The sequence below is a fragment of the Podarcis vaucheri genome (genome assembly GCF_965113315.1).
Source record: "Podarcis vaucheri genome assembly, chromosome: 7".
Lineage (NCBI taxonomy): Eukaryota > Metazoa > Chordata > Lepidosauria > Squamata > Lacertidae > Podarcis > Podarcis vaucheri.
In genome coordinates, this window is record NC_138765.1 from 27,075,514 (window position 1) to 27,095,693 (window position 20,180).

The 20,180-nt window shown below is 47.5% G+C and overlaps 1 protein-coding gene across 1 annotated transcript in view; it reads left to right on the forward strand.

Moving 5' to 3' along the window:
* Positions 1-20,180, forward strand: part of E2F2 (E2F transcription factor 2) — a 38,973-nt gene that overhangs the window by 6,286 nt on the left and 12,507 nt on the right. The window contains exon 2 of the mRNA XM_082231792.1: positions 19,991-20,096. Coding sequence (XP_082087918.1) covers positions 19,991-20,096 — 106 coding nt within the window. The remainder of the gene's footprint in view (positions 1-19,990; positions 20,097-20,180) is intronic.

The following is a 20,180-nucleotide window of genomic DNA, read 5'->3' on the forward strand; positions in this document are numbered from 1 at the left end:
GTTGATGCTAGGCCTCCATGGCATGCTTGCTGAAAGCTTTGACCAATGCTCCTAATTGGCAGAGAAGCCTGGAGTCATCACCCCCCCCAACTTTCCCCAAGTCCTGGGAACTATTCCAGCTTCTGCTGTAACCCTCTGTCCTCCCAAGGGCTGAATCGAATTTCAGATTTCTCTATCTCCCCTGCTGAGTGTTTGACGCCTCCTGACAGGTGTGGGCTTTGGGATGAACATCCCCTTGTGGGTCTGTAGCTCTCCCTCTCCCCTCCATACTTTCTAGTTCTTGGAATTCCTAATCTGGCTGAGCAACTAGGACCTTTGTGCTTAACAGGGGCCGAATGCCAGTTTCTCTAAACAGCCTCCGCCTTATGCTAGAATAATATCACCTGCTTTCTCTTTCCTGCTGCGCATCTGTGCCTTGCATTGCTCTCAGAGATGCTTTCCCTCCCCACCCCCAAAAGAGGGAAGGCACCATCTAAACCCCTCCCCTCTTTTGTTTCCCAGACTCCTTCTGAAGGCATGTCTCTGTCAGGGGCACCATGTCCCCCGTGTTATCTGCGCAGAACAGGAGCTCTGGTGAAATAGACTCCTCTTGCATTCGAGGAACAAGATCTTTCCAAACTTAAGTCCTTTATGATTCTATCCTGACTTGCATAGGCATGTCGCTGCACCAATATAGCCTTGTCTTTTACAGCTTGTCTGGTACTTGTTTATATGTGACCATAGGAATTCCATGCAGGTGAGTGAGTGGATGATGGATAATGGACACATTGTGCCATCCCTCCTCTGCTAGGCTCCTTGGTTTCTAGGTTAGCTGTAGAAGATGAAAAATCACCATGACCAGCACAGCACAGATATGCAGTGGGTTGGTGAGGAAGAATGGATCATCCCATCCCTTTTCTATTAGTTTGCTTGGTAAAAGGCCTCCCCCCCCCCAGCCTCTAAGTCAGGCATCCCCAAACTCGGTCCTCCAGCTGTTTTGGGACTACAACTTCCAGTCATACCTAGCTAACAGGACCAGCGGTCAGGGATGATGGGAAATGTAGTCCCAAAACAGCTGGAGGGCCGAGTTTGGAGATGCCTGCTCTAAGTGGCTAGTGGACAACCTTTGGCCCTCCAGATGTTGCTGAACTACAGCCCCCATCATGCTAATGTTAATTTCTAATGCTTGCTCTTAGCCTGGGCGTATGCCCCATTAAGTTTCTATGTAGACATGTATCGGATTGCACTGTAAATATGCTTGGTAGTTGCATCTGAGAAACTTGTTTCGGAAAGCCACTTCTAATATAAGCTTGTGCGTAATTTTTAAAGTGCAGGTTGGGATAAACTTGCAAGTTGGGTCAATGTTGTTTTGGCTGCTCGGTTGATTATGGCACAGCAGTTTTCTTCCGGGCTTCACAAGCAGACTGTGGCTATGATTCAACTTCCAAACAAGCTACTCCATTTGTTTTGCTAAGACCAGTTAAGGCTGCTTCGTAAGCCCCACCCAGGTACCTGAGCTCACAAAACAGGGGCACTGCACGAGTCAAGTCAGATATGATTGTGCTGGGGTTGGCAAACTAAGGACCGCGGATCGGATGTGGCCCGCTGGGCTCATTAATCCGGCCCGCAAACCTTGCGGACCCTGCCGCCCGCTCAGTCAGTCCCTGCGCTAAACCAGTGCGGCGCAGAGGCCTCACTGTGCAGGGACTGACTTACGCGACGCGGCTTCTGATTGGCTACAGGAAGCTCCTGGCAGCCAATTAGAAGCCGCTGACACCTGGGCTGCGTCCTCCTGCTCAGCCACCTCAGCAGGAAGGAAGGGGTGGCGCCCAGAGGCCGCCAAGTGGGAGGGAGCGGGAGGAAGCGGTGGCGGCGCGGAGGCTGCCTCTGCCGCCCAGGCCAGCGGAGACGAGGCGGGGGGGGGGGTCCTTTCGGGAGAGGGAGTGCTTTTCGGAGGGGGGGTCCGGCCCTTCACAAGTTTGAAATTTGCTCTGACTGAAAGCCCACCCAAACTTTTACTGCATTGCTTGATGATGCAATCAGATGCAGATGCCTAATGCAGGTTACTTATGGCACATCAGGTGCCAAAAAGGTGGCAGCAGGGCCCAGCTTTCTTCCAGTGACAAGCAAGAGGTTGTTGAAAAGCCTGGTGTATGGTTTCAAAAAGAAAAGCCATTCTCTTCTTTTTGAAACCATAGCTGTGGTGCAGAGCTCCCAGTAGGTTTCCAGGCACAATTCAAAGAGTTGGTGCTGGCCTGTTGTTGTTTAGTCATTTAGTTGTGTCCAACTCTTCATGAACCCATGGACCAGAGCAAGCCAGGCACTTCTGTCTTCCACTGACTCCCACAGTTTGGTCAATCTCATGTTCGTAGCTTCGAGAACACCGTCCAACTATCTCGTCCTCTGTCGTCCCCTTCTCCTTGTGCCCTCCATCTTTCCCAACATCAGGGTCTTTTCCAGGGAGTCTTCTCTTCTCATGAGGTGGCCAAAGTATTGAAGTCTCAATACTAGGTCAGTATTGGTGCTGACCTAGTAAAGCCCTAAATGGTCTCAGCCCTGTATACCTAAAGGAGCATCTCCACCCTCAGCGTCCAGCTGAGATCCAGCTCAGAGGGCCTGTTTAGTAAGTACAGCAGTGGAACACCCTCCCATCATATGTCAAGGAAATAAATAACTATTTGACTTTCAGAAGACATCTGAAAGTTTTTTAATGTTGGATGTTTTATTGCGTTTTTAATATTTAGTTGGGAGCCGCCTAGAGTGGCTTGGGTGACCCACTCAGGCTGCCAGCATATAAATAATAAAATTATTATTAGTATTATTGCATGTTTTGGCTCTGCTTATTAGCCAGACAGCCCTACCTCCGAGACACATCTTACAAAAGTTAAGTGCAAAGTGTGATCTAGTCTCACTCCAAGCCCCTTTCCCAGCTCACAGAGAACATGTGGGAAGGATGGTTGCCACCAGCATCCTGGCTAGTGGATTTGAGGAGCTTAGCTCTGGAGGGCAGGGAGAACACTGAGCTGCTGCTTCCAAGCATTTTGAAGGGATAGATGCCTAATCATACATGATCGTAGGTTTGAGCTCCAGTTGGGGCCAAAAAAAAAAAAAGATTCATGCATTGCAGCTGGTTGGACTAGATGACCCTTGTGATTCCTTCCAACTCTGCAATTCTATGAATGTGGCTCCTTCACAACATCTGGCCATCTTATAAATCTGCCTCTAGTTTCTGAGGTTCAGCAGGTATTGCCCACAAATTCAAGCATGCTTTTGTAGCCATGAGGGCTAAATACTTGCCTTGCCGGGTGTGTGTGTGTGTGTGTTTTTATTATTAGGAATCTTTGGCAGGATCAAGGATTGTGCTGAATTTTGGGGAAAAAATTCTTTTAAAAAAATATCAAGTAAGGCACACCCACACTCAACATTTGAATGGCTGTTGCATAGATCACAGAGCAGATTCACTCCCTTGTTGCCCCAGAGCAGGCATAGGCAAACTCGGGCCGCCAGATGTTTTGGGACTACAGTTCCCATATCCCTGACCACTGGTCCTGTTAGCTAGGGATGATGGGAGTTGTAGTCCCAAAAAACACCTGGAGGGCCGAGTTTGCCTATGCCTGCCCCAGAGGGTAAGACCTGAACCAACAGCTTCAAATTATTAGAAACTAGATTTCATCTAAACTTTGCAAAGAACATCCTGATGGGCCGAACTGCTTGACAGTGGATCAGACTGCTTGGGATAAGCCACCTATCAGTGATGCCCTAGGCTGGATTTTCCTGCATTGTCTTGTGGGGGGTGGTGTTGGTTGGTCGGGGGAGGGAAGAGAGAACATTTCCAACTCTGATTCATAGGCCTTAATCTCATTCTCTCTGTTTGCATGCATGTACCCAGGCATGATTTCTGGGACCCTTGACAGGTTAGAACCAGTTACAGATGGGTAGCCGTGTTGGTCTGCCATAGTCAAAATAAAAAAAAATTTTCTTCCTGTAGCACCTTAAAGACCAACTAAGTTAGTTCTTGGTATAAGCTTTCGTGTGCATGCACACTTCTTCAGATACACTGAAACAGAAGTTGCCAGATCCTTCTATATAGTGAGAAGGTGGGGAGGGGTATTACTCAGAAGGGTGGTGGGAATCGGAGATTGGCTGATAGGTGAGATGAGCCTGATGAGCCCGTTGACGACTCTTAACGACTGTAGTAGGTCTTACAGGAAAAGGCAAGGGGTGAGAAGGTGAGAAGTGGCTTAGTCATGTATAATGAGATAAGAATCCAATGTCTCTGTTCAGACCAGGTGTCTCCATTGTTTTAAGTTTGGTAATGAGTTGCAATTCAGCAGCTTCTCTTTCCAGTCTGTTTCTGAAATTCCTTTGTAGTAAAACAGCTACTTTGAGATCTTGTATAGAATGTCCTGGGAGATTGAAGTGTTCTCCTACTGGTTTCTCTGTTTTGTGATTCTTGATGTCAGATTTATGTCCGTTTATTGGTTAGAACCAGGTAGCAGAGACCTTTAATCTTATTGCCTGGGCTCTCCCCTCCCCACCCCCATTTCACTCTTGTTCCAGGCTGCCCTTTGAGATGATGATTCAGAGGACTTAGCAACACAGAGTTCTTACAGGAAATTGTTTGGTCAGCATTTGAAGTGCAAGTCACTTCGCTTTAATTGCACAAAATGCAGCTGCCAGGATGGGCGTGGTTTGAGGGACAGTGAGTTCATCCTTTTGGGCTTCTTCCTGAAGGTGGCTGCAGCCTCTTCTTCCCTGGGGCCATATTTCCGCACATCTGTGGAAAGGGCGGACCATGCACAACTCAAGTGGACGGCACAGAACATTGGCATCCCGAGAGCCTTGGCTTAGAGAGAGGGAGAGAGGCAGAATGCTAACTCTGCCTTTCAGCAGTCAAGATTTGGTGGTCTAGCGCTGCAAAGTTGGTGTTCACACACTTCGCTCATCATAGCTTTCATTCTTTCTGCTCTTTCCAAAAATCTAAGTTTTATTTAATAGCCTGAAGAGGTATAAATGCACTGCGTCTGCATTAACACATTGGTACTGGGAGCCTAAATTCATGCAGAGCCCTTTAAACGTCCCGACTCCTGAAATGTTGGTATCCATTATTAGTATTATTACAAAAAGTGGTCCTGGAGCGCGGACTGTTTCGATTCAGGGTTCCAGCCAGCCATGCCCTGTGCTAGGAGATTCCATTCCATTTCCCCCTCCCCTTTTGAAAATGAGTATAATAATAGTTCTGCTGTAGAAGGCTTTATGCAGCTCATTGCAGAGCTGCCCTCTTGGAACTGGAACATAATGTCCTGATCCTTTATCCACTCCTTGTGGGCTGTTGCCTTTCCCCCCATGCACTGTTATCAATGGACATTTGGTCCATTTGGATAGGCAGTCAGATGCAGTTGGGCGTGATGCTCTGCTCTGTTACTCTTTAGGGTGTACTATATCATAGCTTAGTGGTAGAACACGTGCTCTGAGTGCAGAAGGTCCCAGATTAAATCCCGGCATTCCCACATAGGGTTGGAAGCAGTGTTAGAAATCAGCCAGGTGCCAGGCACGTTGCAACTAGCACAGGTCCAAGTGTGACCACATGGAGATCCCTTGGTGCCAGATTGGGGACTGACATCTCCATCTAGCTGTCCCCTCCAGCTTTCTTAAGCAGAATAACTTATTTATTGTATTTATATCCCACCATCCCACATGGTTCACCCTCAGTTAATCCCTACAGTGACCTTGTGAGGTAGGGTAAGAGACTGTGACTAGCCCCAGGTCATTCAGTAAGTTTCATGGCCGAGTGAGGAATTGAACCCTGATCTCCTAGGTTCTGTTCCGACACTCTAACCACTACACCACATTGGCTTCTTAGAGTACTTCTGCTGTGGGGCAGCTATATAAATTAAGCAGATAAATGAATATGGGAGAAGCAAAATGTCACTTAGCAAAGGATCTGAAATATTTTCCTTTGTTTTGTTCTGGATTGTTTGATTAGATGTTTTAACGTGTTGTAAATTGCCTTGAGATTTTTTTTCCTTTAGAATATAAAGTGGCATAGGAATGAAATTAAGAGTAATGATAACATTAAATGTCACTGCAAAAAAGGGGGGCGCTCCTAGGCATTCCATTGTGGCGACTGTAACCTAGGCTTAAGGTGCCATTGGGCAATTGACTTACAGTGGTGCCCCGCAAGACGAATGCCTCGCAATACAAAAAACTCGCTAGACGAAAGTTTTTTCCGTTCGCGATTTGCCTCGCAAGACGAATTTCCCCTATGGGCTTGCTTCGCAAGACGAAAACGTCTCGCGACTTTTTTTCTTTGACTAAAAACAAAGACATGTTTTGTTTATAAAGTTAATTTATTTTCCCTTAAATTTTTGAACTGCTCTTTACAGTATGTGTGACTTTAAAGAGCAGTTAATAAACTGTTGTTGTACCAAATTTGGCTTTGTTTGGACTTTTTTTGATCATAGGAACGCATTAATTGATTTTCAATGCATTCCTATGGGATTTCGTGCTTCGCAAGACGAAAAATTCGCTAGACGACAAAAATTGCGGAACGAATTAATTTCGTCTTGCGGGGCACCACTGTATATTTTTGAGTTTCTAACACTGGTTGGAAGAGAGCTCCCTGGAGAGCTGCTGCCAATCACGGTAGACATTATTGAACTAGATGGAACCAGGGGCCTGACCTGGTGCAATGCAGTTTCCTATGTCACTTAAGAGGCCGTGGACTGCATCGGAATACAAGCCACATTGTTTGGGGCAGGCAGGCTTTGATTTGAGGGCTGCTGTGCAGATGGGCTTCAGAACGTGAAAAACACTTCCTGCCTTTTCTTTAGGTTGCCGATGTGTGCGCTGCCTAGTGGGACCTAGCTTTCAGGGAGAGGCCCCGACCAATGTGACTCTGCAAATTTTCCTATCTATAGCAGGAGAGGAAACTGAGGGCTGGGCAGGCAACTCCCAAAAGAGAGTCTGATAAAGTGTGAGGAAAAGCCATCTAAGGACATTCGAAGCTGTATGTTTTCCCATCTTTGCAGGATGTCTGTGCTGTGACCAGTCGCTAGTTTTGATACTGCCTTATGGTTCCTGCCCATTGAGCTTAGTTTACAGCATGTAGCTTTTGTGGGTTTCCTCTGCCATTTCGTCATAGAGCATCTTTCCCAAGTAAAGGTCTTTGCAAGTAAACTCAGCAATGGAGAGAAGGTCCCTCTGCCATCACCAGTCCTCCTGGCACCTACAACTGGCTGTTCTTTAGAAAGTAGCACACCATATTTCAAAAAGTAGGAAATCACCAAAACTGTTGAGAATTTTTTTAAACCCCCCCCCCAAGTGATTGTCTTGCCTAAGATCCAGGACAAAGTGCCACCTTTAAGAAATCCCCCCTGGACATCAATTCCGCCTTTGAAATCCTGGCACTGTCCAAGAAATTCTAGCGTATGGCAACCCTATGCTAGGTCAGTGGAAGAATGAAGATCTGGGGTGGTGTGACTTCAAGAAAAAATTAGATGATATTTTGGTTGTGTTTTGTTAAAAAAGCTAACTAACATGTTATAAGCCTTGCTGTTTTTCTAAAAACAACAACAACACACCACTATATCCATGACCTGTCAAACACTTTTGGTTAAACTAGCGGGCATAGGGGGATCACCAGGCTACCCAAGCTATGAAGGGAGTTTTTATGGTGGGATGTTTGTAGTGTCTATTTGTTCTGCTCCATGTTGCCAGATGGCGATCCTGCAAGGAGCCATGATCATTTGGCTCGGAGTCACAGCTATGGCTGCAGTGGAATGCCAGGTTTTCACTGCTGGAGAGAACTGTGCTCCCTCGTGCCCCTGCCAGTGCATGATGAAAGCTCGCCAATGTCTGGCTATTTCTTGGTCACAAGGATTCCTCCATTCTGCACAATGTACACTTATTACGTGTCTTCTGCAAGAGGGACACTGCTACCCACTTGGCAAAAAGGTCCAATTTTCAGTTATTAATATTGCAGAGAGGTGCAGGGTATAGGAGGCACCTGCAGCAATTATACTTTGAGGATATGGTAGAATATAACCTCTCCTTATGGTAGAACATAAGAGCCTGCTGGATCAGGCCAGTTGCAGAGGCAGAGCATAGCCATCATGGCTAGTAGCCACTGATTGCCTTAGCATTAATGTCTAATTCTCTTTTAATGCTATTCAGGTTGGTGTCTCCCACTGCCTCCAGTGGGAGCAAGTTCCATAGTTTAATTAATTGATGTGTACTTTTAATTAAGCGCTGAAGTACTTTTATCTGTCTCGAATCTTCCAATATTTGCTCCATCCCTTGATCACCGGGTTTCCCTTTTCTGAACGTCTTCCAACTTGGCAATATCTTTTTTGAGGTGAGGCGACCAGAGCTGTGTTCCAGATGTGGTTGCACCATAGGTTTGTATGATGGCCTTATGCTATCTGCAGTTTTATCTCCAATTCCCTTCCTGCTGATCCCTCGCATGGGATTTGCCTTTTTCACATCTGCTGCACAGTGGATTGATGCCTTAATCAAGCTATGCACTATGACCCCAAGGTTTCATTCCTGGTCAGTTACTGCTATTTCAGACTCTATGGACATATATGTGAAGCTGAGGGTCTTTTCTTGCCCTGGCATGCATTACTTTACACTTGCTTACAATGAATTGCATTTGCCATATTACAACCCATTCATGCATTTTGGAGAGGTTCCTTTTGGAACTTTTTGCCATCGCTTTTTGTGTTAATGATCCTGAACCAATTTAGCATCATCAGCAATCTTGGGCACCTCACTGGCCACCCTAATGTAAAATTATTTATGAACAAGTTAAATAGCTCAGGTTCCAATACTGATCCTTAGGGGACTCCACTTTTTACATCCTTCCATTTGGAGAACTGTCCATTTATTCTTACCCTCTGGATTGGTTTCTGCTGAACCAATTCCTGATCCACAAGAGGACGTCATCTCTTAGTTTTTGTGGAGATGCCTTCTCAATAATGTTTTGAAAGTCTGAGTGCACTGTGTAATCTGTGGGCACATCCTCATTTGCTGGGCATTTGAGTGGAGTCCTGAGATGGAAAAGCTGGTCATTAGTGCAATATGCTCTTCCTATGCTTTTTTCCCCTGGGGCCAAGCTGCTTGTATTCCCTATTTGCACCAAAAATTTTCCCATTACAAAAGTTCCTGCTTGCACACTTAAAGCTTACTTGACATGGGGACCAGAATGATACCAGTAATTGCCTTCTGTTATGTACCCTATCCGAGTGTTGTGGCTTCCATTGTTGATATGTTTTAATTGGCTGCAGAGTTAGTTGGCATCCTGTGCTCAGTTGTGGCTGAGTGGGAAGCAGCCATCTTGGTCTCCCCATTGAGCCAGTGACTGTGTAGTTGCTTACAACAGCTCTTTTGCTGTTTTAATGTTATGCTGGTGGTGGAGGCAGGATTTTGGCCGGTGGAGGCTAGGATCTGTGCTAAGCTGCCCTTTCTGTCAACTTAACCAGGGTACTGTAGAACTTCACATTGGCATAAAGTTATACTGCTGTCATGACGCTGGAGATGTACGTTTGAACTTTGTCAAATAAATCAATTGTTTGGAACTGGCTGGGAGCCCGGAGTCTTATCTATGGCCAGCTGGACAGCACTAAGCCTCTGACATGGCCCTTCAGATATTGTAGGCTTACAAATCCCATTTACCTGACTATTGGAGTTGGAGTCTAACAACCTTGGTAGAGCCAATGTTGGTTTAAACGAAGTTTATTTACTTTTATTTATTTATATAAGCATTTATATACTGGCCTCGCAGAACATCAGGGTGGTATACAACAGCACAAAAACATTTAAAAACAATACAAAGCAATAAATAAAACCAGTTCCTTCTGATACCCTGGTGCCCAAGTTGTGTAGGGCAAGTAGTAGCTGGGGCCCATTGGGACTGCTAGGGTGGAAGGCAGAGTGATATGCAATAGATAGAGCCTATTCTAGCCCTGTCTCCTGTCACAAATCCTCCTCCCTGTTATTAGGTGCAGCGCCCATCAGGCTGGCCAGTGTTGCCAATGGCCAGGGATAACTGGAGTTGTAGTTCAACAACACCTGGAGGTTCCACGGGTTAATCACCGCTGAATGGGCCCCGTGCATAGTTTTCAGGGGGTATAAAGATTTCTGTAGAGGGCTGGATTGCCTTGGGAGGTGCTGTTCTTGTTTTTTCATGGTGGAAATCCTGTTCTGTCTGTGCATGAAAGAGAGAGAAGGAGAGAGTGGGTGTGTACCATAAACGCTGTGGTATTCTGTGATAATGTAGCAGAAGGGTTCCCACGCCCTGGAGAGGGTGTGTGCATGTTTTGGGGAAAGGATCGAGGGGGGGTTGAGTTCAGGGCATGACATATCTGCCTGGGCAAGGCTAGAGCGTGGCGGGGCTCTGTTCACAGTTCTGCTACCAGAATCCTCTCTCCTCCTCTTTTTAAAGAAATGTAGGCCCCCTCGGGGCTGGGTTTGGCCTTCGTTTTTGGCTGTAAATGAAGGGAATGCTTGTCTTCCGACCAGGGTCTTTTCACCTGTTTGAGGCTCCCGCTTGTCTTGCCATCCCTCCCGTCCCCTTGCCCCAAGGGATTGTGGGAAATTTGCCAAGGAATGCCTGGCTACGTTGAGGCCTAGTAGTCAAATAAAACGTTCGTTGATAATGCCATTTGCTGGGAATGAAAAGGTGGGGTGCAGGATCCTGTTCTCCACCTCGTCATTTTTTTTTTTAAAAAAAGAGCCCCTGAAAAAGGAACTTTCACCTTCTTACATACCTATAAATCAATCAATAAATGCAAATGTTTAATAAGAACTATGCCATGTACAAACAGGGCAGGGCATTGAAGCCTCCTTGGCTTCCCACTCCGACCCACCAGCAACTTCCTTTGCCTTAGCACCAGCCGTGGCCACTGCAGAGGCAGGGCATTTCTCTCTCCCCAACTCGGCTGGCTTCTCTCTCCCTCTCCCTCTCCCTCTCCCTCCCTCCAGCCCCTGACACCCCCAATTCCTTTTGGCTATGGGCCTGTCAAAGCTGAGGAGATGGGGAAAGGAGGAGGACTCTTCTATTCCATTATCAACGTGGCAGCTTGGGCGGCCAGCTGTCGTGCGGCTAATCCTGCTGGTGGTGGGGGAATGACAGGATCGCGCTAGGTTGGGCCAGGCAAAGCAGCTGCTCCCTGGCCTGCTCTGCTACTTCCTTTTGTCCTTTCCCCACCAAACGCCCTCCTCCCCTCCTTGGGGACTTGTGAATGCATCCTTCTCCCTGTTTCGGAGGCGGCGGAGGGGAGCGGAGAGGCGGGCGCTGGGGACTCTTGCCTTGCATACATGGTGTGTGGATGGCTTGTGCAGTCTTGACCCCTCCACCCCCTGCAGATGTGGGGAACTTTTCCTGTAGGGCTGCCATACGTCGAGGTGTGTGTGTATGTTTCCCAGAAGGAGCCGGGTTGTCTTGGATCTTCAAGTAAACCAAGAAATCATGGGGGGGGGGTTTGGGGGGGTTGTCTACTTCTTGAAATATGGCAACCCTATTTTCCTGTCTCCCATTCTTTCCATAAGGCTGCCGTGGGGACAGGCCATAGCTCAATGGTGGAGCTGCTGCTTTCCATGCAGAAGATCCAAGGTTCAATCGGGTTGGGAATGTCCCCAACCTGAGACATCAGAGAGCAGCTGCTACACAGCATAGAGAATTACAAAATGAGGTTGGCCCATGTTCTGACTCTTTATAAGATGACTTCCTATGAGGGCCTTTCAGCTCTCCATTCTTTGAAAGCACTATCGTGCTACTTCAACAACCCCAAAGAAACCTGCCTGGTGAAGAGAGTGCCCAGGCAGAAGGCAGAACCCCTTCCCAAGCTCTCATTTGCTCTTGTTGGAACCGGTGAGGAAAGACAATCAGACGCATTCTCTTGCCACCAGCAGTTGAAAAAGCTCTAGCTTATACTTAATCTCTTCAGACTTGGGTGCAAAAATGGCCCTGCCCCTCTCTTCCTCTTGTGTTTATTTTCTGGAACTCCCATCACCTCTGACCACTGGTCCTGCTAGCTAGGGATGATGGGAGTTGTAGTCCAGCAATAGCTGGGGACCCAAGTTTGAGAAACACTGCATTAAGGGATGCCAACTAGGGCTTTAAAAGTATGCAGTACCCACACCAGACATTTAAAGCACTATGAAACTATTTTAATAGTCATGGCTTCCCCCAAAGAAACCTAAGAGATGCAGTTTGGTAAGGGTGCTGAGACTCAAAGAAGATGCCTATCTGCTTCAGAGAGCTATAATTCCCAAAGTTCTCTGGGAAGAGGGATTGACTGTTAAACCGTTCTGGGAATTGCAGCTCTGTCAGGGGGATAGGGGTCTCCTAACAATTCTCAGCATCCATAAACTACAGGTAGACATGCAGCATTTCAGCTACATGGCTGAAACTACATAAAAACCACCACCTCACAGTTTTGGATGCCACACATTCATTCAGCTTTTTAAGCAGCTAAGCTACTGGTTCCAACTATGGGGAAATGCCAGCATACAAGTATCATGTGGCAGTCTGCATTGCTCTAGACGTCTTAGTTTTAGGGGGTGGGTGAGATGGCTAAACTGGGGGTTTCCAACATGGGGACAGAAATCCTGATTGACCAAGTTTCCATTCTCCGTGTTGGAAACACTTCCTGAGTAGAAGCACGTATTTCAGATTAATCCTGATCGCACGTTGGCTAGGGGTGTGCCCATCGTGCTTTGCTGTTGAGCGGCTGGAGCTTGCCTTGCACATTCTCACTTTCCCCATAATGTGCTTGCCCTTGAATTCCTTCATAGGGCTAGATGATGGTCTCCCAGTGTAGCTTTGAGTGCCAAGCAATACAGTGTCCGTTGCAGGGCTTTTGGCTTTCTGGATCTGCCTTTGATGGGTGTTGCGTTTGGGGCCAGGTCAAGGGCCATGCTAAGCTGATGATCTCTTCCATTTCTCATGACCTTACGACAGGAAACGAAAGTGCGAGCAGCGGCAATAGCTCTGCTCTGCACGTGCCCCACCACCTTTCTGAGCCTTCTGCTCTTGACTGTTACTGTTTTGCAGCTGGGATGTGCAGAACTTTGACCACAGCTGGTGTGGCGTGCAGCTCCTCTCCAAGCAAATTAAATGTAGGGCAGTGCTATGGTAGCGGGCAAATGGCTTCACGGCAAATGCTCTTTGCCTCTCAACTGCTCACCTGGGAGCCGTTGCTGCCGTTGCAGCTGCCAGTCCGCTGGTGAGTGTTTTGTAATGTTTACTACGATCTTAGATGCCTGTTATATTCATCGCATGAAGGGTTGCCATGTGTAAACAAGCAGTAACTGAATGTTGCAGACGATTCTGAAGGAGGCGAACAGAGAAAGCCAAAAGGGGTCACATCATTTGTCTCTGCTTATGTTATCTGTCCTTTGGGCGGCTAGCTCTTTAGCTGCTTAAGAAGCGGTGGCTGGTGCCCATTGGCATGGGGGGGGGGAGGAAGACAGGGAGCCCAAACAGTAGGCGGAGCCAGAGTCAATAACAGGCAGAGCCAAACATGTGTTTTGTCCACATCCTCCTCCCTGCTGAGTTCTTCAGGGGCAACACGGAAGCTAAGTGGACAGACAGAGCCACCTCTTGACCTGCTGTAAGAAGGCAGGTAGGGGTTGACTGAGGACAGTGCCCCATTCACTCGATAAGGGAGCAGGCTCTGATCCTACTGAAATAAAGACAAGCATTGATAGATCCAGGAAGACAAGTGATAGTTCTGTGGTCCCCATTGGATTTATTTGCCTATGACTGGGTGGGGGACCCTTTAGAAGTCACAACAGCCTGACTTACACATGGCTAGTTCTCTCTGGGGTGTGTAATGTTTAGCCAGGGTCTGACCACCTTCCCTCTTTTTCACCTTCTATAAAAATCATACTGGCAGGAGCATCCTAGAGTCCAGAGGAGGCCGCCGTGGGGTCATCAAATTGCAGAATTGGAAACAGTGCTAGAAACTCAGATATAGAAGCTGGGAACCCACTAGAGCAGCCCTTGATGTCCCTGCATTGATTCAAGCACTTTCAGGTGTCTTGAAGACTTAAAAAAGAAAAAGAAAAGCTGACCAGCCAACGCAGTTGTCAAATTTTGTTTTTGGGTAACTGGTCATTTTGTTGGTCTTCATTGGCTTTTAAAGGTTTTTTACGTTGCTGTATGAAGCCTTGATGTTTTGTGAGAGGGAGGGTAGATCAATACTTTTATTAATTGATTGGTTTTTTTAAAATGCAGCCGTTTGCAGCAGGGCCTCGCTTGTTCGCAGATAATATGCATTTCTCTCCCCTGGCTATCAGAGACTAGCGGGTGGCAGGAGGCGGGGAGGGGAGCAGAATAACTTTGCAAAAGCATCTTTCTATCTCTCTCTGAGTGTGAGAGAGAACAAGAGAAGCACAGAGCCCATTTGTCTCGCCTTGCACTGTGGGAGGAGGGTTGGCATCTTGACTTGGCGGGCTACTGGACCCCTCCCCGGATTGTCTGCCCTGTCAAAGCCACCTGTTGCTCTGCGGCCTGCAAGTTTGTGGCTGACAGATGCACCGCATGGGGAGCAGAGGGAGCAGAAAGCGTTGAGACCCCAGAGAACCCTCCTTGGCTCTGATCTGCCAGGCTTGGTTTTTTTTAAAAGGCAAGCAGGAGAAGGTGGTACAGTGGATTCTGCTGCTTGGGGTGATGCTGTTTGCTTTGGCAGGTGTTTCCCGTACAGCTGGGTTTAACCATATGGGTGCCCACAGGGACTTGCTGAATGAAAAAGAGGAGGATATCCGTATCTCGGTTCGCTGTGTTCAAACCAAAGTGATATAAAGAAATCTGCAAGCCCGCTTGTGCAGAAACCTCTGTGCATACTTTATTTTAAATATTAGGATTTCTTTTCAAAACATAGAGAAAAGAGCCAAATATCCATCCTGGCGGCAGGAGGAATTATTATATTTAGTTTTGTGTGTTTTTTGTCTAGCCCTCTCTGTGTACATCGAAGACAATGTTAACTGAAAGCTGCACCGTGTATCCATGCAGAACACACAAGCCTGACCTGTAGACTCGGGACACTATTGTGTGTGTGCATTCTTCACTACAACCATGCTAGAGTCTTGACCCTTTTTTAAAAGAAAAGGAAACGAATTTTGCAGGAATCAAATGCTGCCCTATAGCTAATTTCTCTCTGAAACTGCAAGACATGGGTAGGCAAACTAAGGCCTGGGGGCCGGATCCGGCCCAATCGCCTTCTAAATCCGGCCCACAAACAGTCTGGGAATCGGCGTGTTTTACATGAGTAGAATGTGTGCTTTTATTTAAAATGCATCTCTGGGTTATTTGTGGGGCATAGGCATTTGTTCTCCCCCTGCCCCAAATATAGTCTGGCCCCCCACAAGGTCTGAGGGACAGTGGCTCGTCCCCCTGCTGAAAAAGTTTGCTGATCCCTGCGTAAGACAAAACAGTGGCAAATGTGGGTCCCCAGAACACTGGGGAGCTGGTGCACATGATAAGCCGAACATATTGCAGAGCCAAGTCAGAATTCCTGTGTCTTTTAAAGGCTTCTACAGAAGAGGGAACTTTAGCCAGTGGCACTAGTTGTACTGGATTGAGAAAAGCAAATCTGGTGTTGTGTAGGGGTTAAAGTATTGCACTTTGACCTGGGAGACCAGGGTTCGAATCTCAACTTGGCCACGAAACTCACTGGGTGATCTTGGACCAGTCACCATCTCTCAGCCTAACCTGTATCACAGGGTTGGTTATATCCATTTATTTGCATGTGTGTGTGTATATATATATATATATAAATTATATACCGCTGTGTCATAAAAATATATATATCACAGTGAACCTGAACGCTGGAAGATTCAGGACAGAGAAAGGGGGTATCTTTTTCACACAGTGCATACTGCCTCAAAGATGTGGGCATGGCTGCTCCCTTGAATGGCTTTAGAAGAGTCTATAAGTCATAGAGAACAAGGCACTCAGTAGCCACTTTGCTCCATCTTCCTCCCAGGGACTGGCTTGCCCTGTTCTCTGCTCCCATGGCTCCCATTGGGCCGAGTGATCCAGTAGCAGGGAGGAAGCACTTGAGGAGAAGGGCAGGCAGCATGGGAGCAGTCTGGCTGCTAGGCAGGAAGTGGGCAGGAAGCGATAGGGGAGTTGGCTGACTTGGGCCACTGCTGCCTGCCCTTATTTTTCCTGTCGGCCGTCTTTGCATATTGCTGCTGCTTGCATTTTGAATGCGGTTAAGGACAGGTGTCCTCCCATAAGTTGGGGTTCATGCCTGCGGACCCTTTCTTCATCTTTTCGGTGGCCAGCCCTTAGCTGAGCAGCTGTGAGATTTCAGAACCTGCCTTTATAACGACTGTAAATTCTATGTCTTGATTCAACCTCTCTCTGGTACTAGAGAAAATGCTTTGTTTGCTTGCTTCAGTTACATTTCCATCTCTGCAGAGCTCTAGGAGGCAAACATGGTTCTCCCCCATCTCCTTTAAGCCCCCCACGACAGCCCTGTGAGGTAGATTAGGCCGAGAGGCGGTGAGTGGTTCAAGCTCACCCAGTGAGCTTCATGGCTGAGTGGGGATTTGAACCCTGTTCTCCCAGGCCGACCCTCTAACCACTACACCACACTGGCTGTCTCACACAGTCTTTGTTGGTAGACCTGGCCCTGCCGTGCTAGCGTCACAAAGGTCTTTTAACCAGTGTTAGAAATTAGCCTGGTGCCAGGCGTGTTTTGCAACATGCTAGCTGTTGCAACTGCCCTTCTGCTCATGGTAACTTCCTTTGCCAAAATAGCAAAAAGTCATATTTCTGTGCTCTCTGTACCTTCTAAGCCTCATGGACTCATTGTACACATTCATCCTTGTTGCATTTCCTCTCTTCTCTGTCTGTTCTCCCCCTCCTTTTTTTTTTTGGCAATTCCCCCATTGGGATTCCCCCACTGGAAAACCAAACTCCACCCTCACCCCAATACTAATAGCAGCAGCCAGGTGTCTGCTTGCTTTCTATTTAAATTGGTCCCTCTCCAATGTGGTATAATAATTAGGTTGCCTCAGACCAGTAGAATCAGCTAGTTGCTGCAAGCTGGGAATTAGTGCTACTCTTCTTTGTAGGAACGCTAAAGGAAATGTCTCCCTTCCTTTTGCTCAACAAGGTGCGTTGTGTTCTCTTTGAACTTAAAACTCGCTAGTAGCAACCTGCTTCAGCATTTAAGATCTGCTGCTAGCAACTTCAGCTGGTCCGACTTGGTGTCTTTTGCCGTATTTCCATAGGTGTCTCTCATCTTGAACTGCTTGACTACCACCTTGTTATGACGGGGACCCTTTACCTATGTTCACTGGCAGAAACTTGCAGCAAAGCTGCTCTGACCTCCCACTCTCCACCCCCACCCCACCCCCCAAAAAAACCTGCTGTTTCAGCAGACATGTTTCTCTGCAGGGTTGGGCTGAAAGTCATATAGAAACATGTAACAATCCATCAAGCAGTCAGTCCTAAAGCCTGCCCTGATAAGATCAGGCCTTTTCCCTTTGCTTTGGCTGCTAGCCAGGTTGGTAGCAAACATCTCTCAAGAGAAACACTGTATTCTTGAACCACTTGTGTTCTTTGATAATAAGAACGTACAGCCCGTGGCATGTATGTCTCAAGGCAACTTTTCCAATGGGTTGTCGACAAGTGGTGGAGCCAGTGGTTGAAACTCAGGTATATAAGCTAGGTTATGGTTGCGACAGCAAGGCCCTCTTGGGCCCTTCCAGTGCTACAGTTCTATGATCTCGGGTACATTGCTTGCTACTTGCTCTTTCAATAATTCACTTGTTCCAGTATGCAAGGAGGAGAAATAGACACAGTGGAAATGGTATTAAAGCAGAGGTTTTAAAACTGTGGTTGCGAACCCGGCACCCAGAAATCTCCACATAGTCCCATACCAGTTGCAAAAAGCGCCTGGCACCTGGCTAATATCTAACACTGAGTGAGAAGGGCAGCAGGAGTGAATTTCTTCTTCCCCTTTTCTGTCCTTGGCCTGGTTAACAAAATGAACTAGGCCTGTCCATGCACTGAGATCAGCAGAGGAAGCCCTGTTTTGGTTTGAACCATGAACCATGGCTTAATGAACTAGAATATGAACAATCAGCATGTACCTGCAAGCAGCTGCCTTGTTCTACACAAGCGAGGAAACGAGCCAAGCAGTTGCTCTTAACCATAATTAGGAAACTATGGTTAACAGCTTCAAAACGTGAGGATTTGCATGCCAGCTTTAAACCACGATAGAAGTTTATAGAGTTATGCATGGCATGAAGAAAGTGGATAGAATTCTCCCCCCCCACGCCCTCTGTCACTGGAACTTGTAGACATCCAATGAGGCTGGAAGTTAGAAGAGCCAGGGCAGATTTTTTTAAAAAGTACTTTTTCTTGCAGCGCAGTTAACTGTGGAACTCACTTCCACAAGAGGCAGCAATGGCCACCAACTTTGATGGCTTTAAAACAATATTAGACAAATACCTGGAGGAAAAGGCTTTCGGTGGCTACTGGCCATTAGGGCTATGTTCTTCCTCCACTCTCAGAGGCATTACATTGCTGGAAATTGCAGGTGGACAGATTGATGTTGTGCTCATGCCCAGCTTGCAGGCTTCCCACTGGCATCCAGTTGGCCGCTGTGAGGACAGGAAGCTGACCTGCATAAGCAGGCCTGGCTCATGTTCTTATGACGCAGGTGTCTTTTGTTGAATTATTCTATTATCTCACTGTATTTCTGCCCCACTTTTCTATGAACTATTTTCACAGCAGCTAACAGTCTGAAGGGACACGGGTGACGCTGTGGGTTAAACCACAGAGCCTAGGACTTGCTGATCAGAAGGTCGGCGGTTCAAATCCCTGCGATGGGGTGAGCTCCCGTTTCTCGGTCCCTGCTCCTGCCAACCTAGCAGTTCAAAAGCACATCAAAGTGCAAGTAGATAAATAGGTACTGCTCCAGTGGAAAGGTAAACGGCGTTTCCGTGCGCTGCTCTGGTTCGCCAGAAGTGGCTTAGTCATGCTGGCCACATGACCCGGAAGCTGTACGTCGGCTCCCTCGGCCAATAAAGCAAGATGAGCACCACAACCCCAGAGTCGGCCACGACTGGACCTAATGGTCAGGGGTCCCTTTACCTTTACCTATAACTGTCTGAAATGTGGTCATACTTGAACAGAGGAAAACCAGAGAGAAGCTCCAATGGGCTGCTCTTAAATTAGGAATCTGCCATACACCAGGTCAGACCACTTGGCCAGTATTGTTTCGGTCAGTATAGTTCACACTGACGGGCAGTGGCTCTCCAGGCAGAGGAGACTCCCAGCCCTACCTGGAGATGCCAGGGATTGAACCTGGAACCCTTTGCAGGCATTGTACTTTCTCTGCCATTGAGCTGCAGAGAGGGCTCTTCCCCAAGGCTCTAATCATCAAGAAGTTCAACTCTACTCATTTGGGTCCAAATAGAGACAGTGGTATGGTTTCCCACTGCAGATGTTCTTTAACTCAGCAACGCCAAGCTGATTGTTTTGTCCCCTACGTTTGTTAGTGGCCACCTGTTTGCTTGTGCCCTGTTCTGTTCTTTGAGGCCAAGGGACGCTGGTGGTGCTGTGGTCCAAACCACTGAGCGTCTTGGGCTTGCTGATCAGAAGGTCGGCAGTTCAAATCCACACGATGGTGGTGAGGTCCCGTTGCTCTGTCCCAGCTCCTGCCAACCTAGCAGTTCGGAAGTGCAAGTAGATAAATAGGTACCACTGTGGTGGGAAGGTGAACGGAGTTTCTGTGCACACTGGTTTCTGTCACAGTGTCCTGTTGCACCAGACGCAGCTCAGTCATTCTGGTCGCATGACCCAGAAAGCTGTCTGTGGACAAACGCTGGCTTCCTCAGCCTGAAGCGATATGAGCGCGGCACCCCATAGCCAGCTTTGATTGGACTTAACTGTCCAGGGGTCTTTTACCTTTTGCCTTTTACCTGTTCTTTGAGCTCCTGTTGGTAACTTAGCCATGGCAATCTTTCTCTCCCTTCTTTCTAGGCCAAAAGGAAGCTGGATCTGGAAGGAACAGGCCAGCAGTGCATCCCAGAGTTCCGAACCCCAAAGGGCAAAGGAAGGACGCTTCCACACATCCCCAGTCCCAAAAGTAAGTGGAAGCAGAAGTCCTGGGTGGAGAAAAGGTTGCATTCTTTTATTTTTAGTTGCCATTTTTTAACATCTAAAAATCAAG